Source organism: Melopsittacus undulatus, chromosome Z (genome assembly GCF_012275295.1).
Source record: "Melopsittacus undulatus isolate bMelUnd1 chromosome Z, bMelUnd1.mat.Z, whole genome shotgun sequence".
In the NCBI taxonomy this organism is placed as follows: Eukaryota; Metazoa; Chordata; class Aves; order Psittaciformes; family Psittaculidae; genus Melopsittacus; species Melopsittacus undulatus.
The window spans coordinates 38,253,009-38,262,524 of NC_047557.1; the positions used below are offsets into that span (position 1 = coordinate 38,253,009).

General features: G+C 37.5%; 1 protein-coding gene across 1 annotated transcript in view; it reads right to left on the bottom strand.

Moving 5' to 3' along the window:
- TMC1 (transmembrane channel like 1) overlaps positions 1–1,074 on the bottom strand; it is a 70,963-nt gene extending 69,889 nt beyond the window's left edge. Inside the window, exon 1 of the mRNA XM_031054363.1 lies at positions 1,035–1,074. Coding sequence (XP_030910223.1) covers positions 1,035–1,074 — 40 coding nt within the window. The remainder of the gene's footprint in view (positions 1–1,034) is intronic.
- Positions 1,075–9,516: the final 8,442 nt, after the last annotated feature.

Below are 9,516 nucleotides of genomic sequence, written 5' to 3' on the forward strand. Positions count from 1 at the left end.
TGGTCATATTAGTTTTGTTTCTTACTCAGATAAAAATTCTGCTGAAGCTGGGAGGTATTTTGGCTGTGCAACACTAAATTCTGTGCTTCTCTCATGTTAAAATGAGCTCCATCAGCATGCACAGCTTGAAAGTTTAATTGGTCAGGAAAGGGACTTGTAGAAAAACATGGGGAGGAAAAGCAATTATGGTGTTCAGACAACAAAAGGAAGAAAATAGGATGGACTCTTGAAATGAGCTATATGTTCAGTGACATTTTGCTGAAATGCTAAGCAGTCCATTCTGATGTTTTCTGTGGAAGTCAAAGCATTTTATTACTATTGCCTCTTACAAAAGTGGATTAAAAATATAGAAAGCAATGTTTAGTTCTACCAGCCCTGTTTCTTAGCAAGACCTAATAAACTAATGCAGAAACCAGTCTAAGGCCCCTGGCAATTTCCTTCCATGCTGAAGATGAGAAAGATCATGCCTGTTCCATATGAACAAGTTCCATATTTTGAGTAGTATTGCCCACGAGAACTGAAAGCACTCACCATATCAAAGAGCTGCCTTGCACTTTGCCAGGATAAGCCATTTAGGCATGATCATCCTTCAAAACATTTCTTACGTACAGAGCAGTATCAATATAGAAATATTGTTAATCTTACTATGAAGAACGCTTGATATTTCCTACCAAATACTGAAAGCAATAAGGAAACATTCCCTTTGTACAGCTTACAGAAATCATGAAAAATCCTTGCATTCTTTATCTTCTCTAAAAAGTACTTACAAATGTAAGACAGGTAACAGGGCTGTCATTGTACTCTTTTCATTTCCTAACTAGTGGAAAGCCACATTGCTATTCTACAACTAGTCAACTCACACAGCAAAGCTGTTTTCAAAAGCCAAGTAAAAGACATTTATGAATAAAAAGATAATGAATTGTGGCAAAGGAGATTTTGTATTAGAAAGAACAAGAAAAAAAACAAAGCTTGCACTCTGCTGAGCTACATGCAGAAAATATGTGCTTGAGATGCATAATTATAATTGTAATTACCATATTCTTCAGTGTCGTTTGGCTTTTCATGTTTAGGCATCGTGACTATTTCACAGGGCTGCTCCAGCTGCCACCTATACAAGAGATCGACTGAAGGGTGAGTGGATCAAGATAAAGTGTACCACATCAACATCATCCTGTCTGTCACTGAACGGATGGCGCTGGTGAAGTTTCACTGACTGAAATATAAGAAGATACTAATTTCCTAAGTGATTAATCTTTCATGAATGTTTAGTTTACTATGTAGAGTTAGCATGCTAGGGTCAAAAGAATTGAAGAAGTGGTTCACTTTCTTTATGATTATTACTGAAAAAAAGAAAAACTCTCCTGCAGTGTACCTACTTATGACTACCACTGTTTAAATGCCTTAAGTGCCTGACTGAGCAAGGATGCTCCACATTGTCCACACAGGCACACTCTGATGCTGTGTACAGGTCTACACTTCAGCATGTGGAGGATATTAAATTAATTTTGTTCTCACAAAAGACAGTTTTTACCTCAGACATATTTAAATTGCATAGCTTTAACAGCCTGCAACAGATTTAAAAAAAATCTTCTCAAAAGCAGCCAGATGCTGATAGATCTGCTGGTTTATATTTACATCTTCTTGCAGTTTCATTAAGCCTCATTAGTTCTGCTTTTATGCAGATATTACATCCTAAGTTTAAGAGTTTACCTTGATTCACCTTGCATCTACAACACTAGACAGGCTTGATCGTGAAACAAGGCAAAAATGTGATTAGCAAGACAGGTCAGGCTTGGAAGTAAAAGATTTGAAACAACTTATTGCAGATAAAACAATATGAAATGCAATTTTTGAACTGTATTTAAATAGATAATTCTTTCATAGCTTCCACAACATTCCTCATCTAGAATTCTTTCAGTATGATCCAGCCTGAAAAAGGGGTAAGCATCTGCAGAGTACCCCACTTTCTCAGGTGCTCCTGAATGGTTTCTAGATACTCTCACCCACATGGCTATGAAAGCCATTTGATTTCCTCTATAGCTATCATTCAGATGTCTGAAGGAAGTTTATCTGGAAATTTATCCAGTGATGCCAGCTACCTTAGCTTCACTTTTAAATTTTAGCATTGGGGATTTTTTTAAAATGCTGAAAATATTTGTGGGTGTTGCTTGGACTGGCTTAAAATTCAGCTTACAGACAAAAACCATACAGGTATTCAATCCTGTTTCTGCTAGAACACTAACATCTTATGTTTCAAATATTCCCAAAGAGACTGATTCTACATATACAATTATAAGAGGCCTTACTTCTTTTTCTATAAAATATTTTTTCTGAACTATTATTATTTCCTTTATCACATTTTCATGCTACTCATTATATCCTAGCTCCTGTGCTTTCATATACCCTTGAAAAAAACTTCTAATGCAAAAAAGAAATACAAGCAAACATTTAAATTGATAGGCCACGTCTAATAAGCCATGATTTTAAGAACTCAGAAAAAGAATAATTGTTCTAAAAGTTGGCAGACTTCTGTACTACTTTAGTACCAGAAAGCACATATTGGAAGGAATTATGAGCATGGTCTTCCAGTTAATGATTCTTTAAGTATTTGAAAAAAGAAGTGAAAGAATTGTAACAGGATGTTTTGCAGTTGAAGTCAAATTAGGACCATAGCCTTAATGGACCTGTGTAAGTTTGCAGCAGAAATTTCAGTTAATAATACCTCACTTTTATTTATTAGCCACATTGGAAAAAAATTGACTGTATGTACAAAAAGGAAGAGGACATACACTGAGGACTGATTTATTAATCTTACAAAAAAAAAATCGCATTAGATGAACATCAAAGATGCAAAGGCAGTATTCAAAAAGATAGATAAATAAAACAAGTAAAGTCATATACCCAGTCTGAACGTGGTCTCTGGGTGAGAATTTCCTATGATACAGGTGAATTGCGCACACTCCCTTTTATTCGTTTCTCACGATCCCCTGACTCAGACAGTGATCAAAGTCAGTTAAATACTTTTACCCCAGTGCCGCTTTTTAGAGTAGACAAGCCAGGTTCAGTTTGATTTGTGGTTTACTTTTGTGGCTGCAGGAGCTAACTGTATTCATGAGTTCCACCACTTGCTGCCCTTGTTGGTGTACCACTAAAACTGCCCATGGGGCTGTCCTCTAAACTGGGTCTCTAATCAAAGCAAATAATAATTTTCTTAAGTCAGCTTAGTGCAGTGATCCCATCCACAGCACAGTACCAGAAACAATTGCATTAGTACAGATGGGGGAGTGAAATTGTGACATGTGGCAAAGGGCATTCAGGGTCAGGAGGCAGAAAGAGGCTGCAGATCTTTGAAGACAGACTTGCCACTGGACATAACACAGCAAACAGTTACATCCTGTATTTCTATTTAGCTTTTGAGACCAAATACTACGCAGAGATTGAGGGCAAACTGTATCAATTTAACTTCATAGCATCCTACTGCCTCTCTAGTACAAACGACTGCATAGAGAACATGTACAGTGACTGCATAGAGAACATGTACAGTTTTAATTTATACAAGGTTCTCAGCACACCAGTCTTGCAAAAAAAAAAAAAAAGGAGAAAAAAAAAAGCCTTTCATTTAATTTCATTCTATTTAATAACAATCAAATCAGAATGACACAGAGTGGTTTTAATATATAATAGAGTATGGAAATGGCCCAAGTGCAGACAGCTGGGCCTATTCTTTCCTAAATGATCTGAACATTGCAAAAATTTATGTTGTTAGCAAACATGCTGCATTTTTGTTTCTTTTTCATATCTATATCTCCTTGTCAGATACACTTATTGTATATTCAAACTGCTGAAGCATGCATGGTACGCAAAAGATGAAGATAGAAATACACAATTATCCCTTTACCACAGCTGAAACTCATAGGAAGGCCTGTAATGAAGGAGAAATGAAAGTATGGGTCCGCATACCCTTCCTTATACTGCTAAACTGATAACCCATTTGATAGCTATCTGACAACCAGATAAATACATCCAAGGGAAATGAACATAACACCAAAGAATGATGACGTAACTACATTTGACACAAACATTAGTGCCTCAGTAAATCTGCAAGCACCAATTTTGCTTGTAATCAGCATTTAAGTTACAGAGCCACAACCTATTCACAGAGAAATAAGCACCTAGCACTATAATTTCTTTCCTGCCACTTCTATACATGAGCTGTAAACCCTCTCTACCACAATGACATGCCCAGAATGTTGATTTTTCCATGTTTGAATGTTTTCCTCCAGTTTCTAAAGATACTGCAAAACTTAGGGCAATAAATGGTTTTCTGCCAGACTTTGTTGCTAAAGGTGACTCTTTTCAAGACGGGATTTTAAAATGCCAGTTTGGTTTGCAGCACACAAAATGTATATTCTGCCCCACTGAAGGACATGATCAAATCAGGTATTTCTGCAAGCAGATACAAAAAACAAGTCAAAGCCATGTACGTGTCTGTGCCAGTGAGAATGTCTTTTTCTATATATTGTAATACTTAGGTGGATCTTTCCCTAACCTTCTGCATTCAAATGGATCAGATGAGCAGCATCAACTTGTAAATCTGCCTACCACCCTCATTTATCCCACACCTTTCTACAGCCAGTCATGTCCAGGAGCAGCAGGAGACTGCACCAAGAGGAGTCAAGGGTGGATAGGGGTCAAAATCTCCCTGAGGAACACCATCCTGCAGCAGTGCAAGCAGAGCTGGGTGATGACAGTAGCACTTGGGGGCAGGAGTGGGAATGCACAGTCAGATGACAGATTGATTAATTTAATACAAGAAACTTTTAAAAGCTGATTTGCATCCTTTCCAAATATTCCCTAATCAGTGCTCAGCTCTTGAACAATGGTTAGGGAATGCCATGTAACGGAAATACGAGTAACCCTGCTCTGATGCTACACTAGTATTCACAGAGAAAACAGCTACAGTTTAAATCTATTTGCACAAAACCTTATTTGGGCAGAGGTCTCTAGGTATCTCTGGAACAGGAAATCTAACAACTAAATCAAAAAAACTACACAAAATTCCAACATACTTCTGCAATGATTGCTTGTGAAGGCATTTGTAATTTTTATGACATTTCTGAAAAATGGTATTTCAATTTTCTCTGAAAAATGGGAGGTTAAGTTAAAAATACAGTGGGATGTGTTTTATGCTCTCCTGGTAGACATGATTACCAGGTTCAAAGAAAAAACATTAGATATCTCATGAAGAAGTAATTAAAAAAAATAAAATTCTAGTCTATTAATGTGGATCACAAGAAATCAGGGTGATACATATGATTAAGAGGAATTGATCCAAATTGCTCTTGATCACTGAATCTATCCTGCTCCATCAATCAGAAACATAGAATCACAGAACGGTTTGGCTTGGAAGGGACCTTAAGATCATCTGGTCCCACATCCCCTGCCACAGGCCTACACAAAGCCCCATCAACCTGGCCTTGAACACTTCCAGGGGTGGGGCAGCCACAGCTTCTTTGGGCAACCTGTGCCAGTGCCTCACTACCCTCACAGTGAAGAACTTCTTCACTTCTAATCTAAACCTCCCATCTGTCAGCTGGGATTGTCTGGACCCAGGTGCAGAACCTTGTACTTGGCCTTGTTGAACATCTTGAGGTTCACACTCACCCACCTCTCAGCCTGTCACTGTCCCTCTGAATGTTTTCTTAAATGTTCAAAACCAGCTTTAAATTCTTAGACATTCGTTAAAATTCTGCCATATTATTTTTTATTAGAAAATAAAATAGTTTCTACCTCTATATGCTCTGCTCTTTAGACCACTTCTGAAAATTTGTAGCTGGAAGATCTGGGAAGTTCTTCTGAAGATATGTACATATATGTTTCCTGTAATGATAATGCTGTTTAGAATTAGGTAATCTTATTTAGAGTAGTATTCTTGTCTTTACCCTAGCCAAAATGAATGGCTGAGTTGTCGTTAATACAACCACTTTCTTTAATAGCATCCGATATCACATGTTGCCAGCTATGTGCGGCTGCTTGCAGCAGCTGCTATGCTGACACATGGGCACACTACCCAGACAATATGCTTTTGCTGTAGTTGTGGCTACACTCAGTGGAGGGACTCCAGATTTCTTCTCAGTGAACCCTTCGTTGGTTATTTGTTCTGAAATGAGATTTTTTAAAAACACAAATTGTGTCATGTCTTGAAGTACTTATTTATATAGTAACTGCAGCTGGAACAGCCATAAAGGAGTGAACAGTAGACTTAGCCTTCACAGACTTGCTGAGGCAGGATGTATTAGGGAACACTAAACACTAAACATAAACACTTTATGAGTCCTCAGCCACCCATACTGCATGTAAATCACATATCAGGTACCCTAAATACTATGCCCACTTTGATGTACTCTACTATACCAGGTAACACTTGCACAAGCCACTGTCACTCAGAGAACCTAACATACAACACTGACTACTTTGCACTCCAAGGTTTCACTGCATTTTTCAAGTAGCCCTTTTGCAAGGACTTAGCAGGCACAGATGGCACAGCTCCAAACTCTCCTCACTACTGCACATGCCAAAGGAAGTGGCAATGTTGTAGTCATTGTCTGGGTCTCTTCTCTTTGGACCCTGACCACTGCATGTTCTTGGAGCAGACCTGTCTGTGTCTCATGAATTCACTAGGATCATAATGAGCTCCACATATTACCCAGCTAACATCTGTACTCTACTCTGGTTCCTCTGCTGTTAAGTGCAAATGCATTAAACCCAACAATGAACAACCCCCTCTCCTCCCCTTTTTTTTTTCAGGGAAATCACAGAGCAAAGAGCAACAGAATCACGTTCCACCATGGTCAGCAGTTAGAAACTGAAATCTTGAACATGAAGCTTCAGCAAAATAGCAAAACCCTGAGCTAAAAAAGCAAACTCTGCAGAATGACCTAGGGCATGGTGTCTTTAATCAGATGAACCAGTCTATTCATAACTCTGTTTCACACTGCCTGTAAAATCAAGTGAGTACTGTATTATATTCAATGAATGGCAGGAGTCTAGGGAGGAACAAAGCAACAAGAAGTCAAATCAGTATCAGACTTTTCAGCCCCTGAATAAAAAAATGTTAATAACACTGACCATAGTCCTCCAGAGCACTCAATCAGTGCCTCTTTCTAGGAGCTAGTAAGTACCCTGAGAGAACAAGGTCAAACAAGCTAAGCACACCAGCAGTCTTAATTGTAATAGTGGGAAAAGCCTAGTTCTAGAAGAACAGAATGAATCTGTTTTCATGAAAGTGGAAAAATCAACCCAAAACATATTACTTACAGTCTTTTCAACTGTTCATATGGCAAACTTTGCATAAAACTCATTTCCCTCAGGGTTGTTACAAAAATAAAAATATATGAGTGAAAAGTTATTTTTTAACTTCCATACACATTCAACCTTAGTTTTGTGAGCTGATGTGCCAGAATGGATGTCCATCAGTGTCAATGATAGTATCAGTCTTTGATATAAGAACATCCCTTCTTTAGGAAAGATGGTGAAACTATTAATTCATTTTCTACTACTGACCTTTTGAACCACTGCTGAACACACATAAGTTTTACTATTTGGAAACCCTGGGCAAACTCATACAATAGGTTGAAGTTTTAACAAATTAACTGCAAGCTAAGGTTGTCCTACACTATTAATGATCTCTCGAGACACAAATCCAGCAATTCGACTGATGAGGGAAACAAATATTGTTGTATCAAGTGGAAAGAAGCAAACCAAGGACAAAATAAGATAAAATGTTTTGAAAACAAAATATGAATATCTGCAAAATATACACACACATGGACAGGCCAACAATGACAGGAAAAATACTAGTATGTTCCAACCCCAGACAGCTGGGGCTTCCAATGTATGCTTGAAATCATAAAATCACATTCTCATTAAAATCAAAGCTATAAAGTTAAGCACTCTTGAAAGAATTATTTGAAAAAAAATAATTTGAAAAAATCCTTTGAAAAAAATATCACTAAATGTTGCAGAGACTAAAGCTTGTCTTAAAATCACTGAGATTTGGGAAAACCACAGATTGTCAGCTACTGAAAAAAAAATACAGAAAACTACACCCTTATGACCTGCAAGCAAGGTTTTTTTAGCATAAGCTTTCGTAGCTACTGAAAAACAAAGGCAATTTTAAAAGAGTTTTCTCAGAATACCCTTGTCCTTTTTCCTGAACACAGCAGAATTGTGTTATCATTTACTGAAGGAAGATCCTTGGGAAAAAAACAGCCTCATATTCCTGAACAGAGATGTCTCCATCTCATGATCAGATGCCACAATCAAAGGTTTAGTATCAGTGACATTCCTGGTACTGAAAACTCTGGGTTAGCCTTCCAAGACAAGGCAAGGCACGGAGCATGAGGTTTCGTTTTTCTTCCTCCTAATTTTTCTTATGCCTTAGGGGTTTCAGTATCCATTTCCTGTGCCTAACATGTCATGTGACACCAGGCCAAATTCTGGGAAAGAATGTGATAGTTTTATTAGCATATACCTGTTTTTATTATGTGATGCAACACTTACACATTAATTTCAGCTCTCCACATGCACACATGCATATCCATAAAATTATACGAAATAACTTAATTGATAATTCTCATTTCTGCAGAAGTGTATCTTTAGAAGTGGCTGTCTTCATCTTTGCAAGCTTTCAATAATGACGTAATGATCTTTGTCAAATGGAGATCCTGTTACTGTCAGCAGCAGAAGGCATATGTCCAGACAGAACAAAGGATTATTAATTATTTTTAATAATCCTGGGATCATTAATTATTTTCATCATTCTTTGACTACCACAATAATGAAAAATGTCAGGAAAGAGCCTTAAAACAAAATACATCACTCAGTTTGTAAAAATGTGCAAAGTGAGAAATATAGTCAATGTTGATGAATACATCATATCCCTACCTTATAGACAGATAGATGTAGATAGACGGATAAGTAGATAGAGGTATTGTTAAACTACTGGATCACAATTCGCTGTGAGAAAACTCCAGGCCATGAATACGTGTCCCACGAAGCTGCATTTTTAGCTGCTAACAGCAGATGGCAATGCATGTGAATCAGTCGCACCTTAATGCAAGAGCTCCATTTACAATAAACCTTTCAGTCAAGGAAAAATCATGATATTGTTACTTAAGAAAGCAGCGGACCACCCAACAGAGGTTTTGCTTAGAAGCAACAAAAGAAAGAGTACGAAATTAAACCACATTAATCTTGTATCATGTCAGTTATGTTGCTACTTTCCATGACATGTTAGATTTGAAATGATCAACCATTTGGATGGCAGAGATAAAATATTGTTCTTCATTAATTTGCCAGAGGCATCAACAATATTCTGTTCTATTTTAGTATCTTTTTATGGCTTAAGTGGAACAACCTCAGAATGATACCTGGACTGCATCTAACCACAGGAGATAAAGGCTTTGAAGACATTTCACTTCTGGTGTGACACACACACCTTATTTCTTTGCCTGT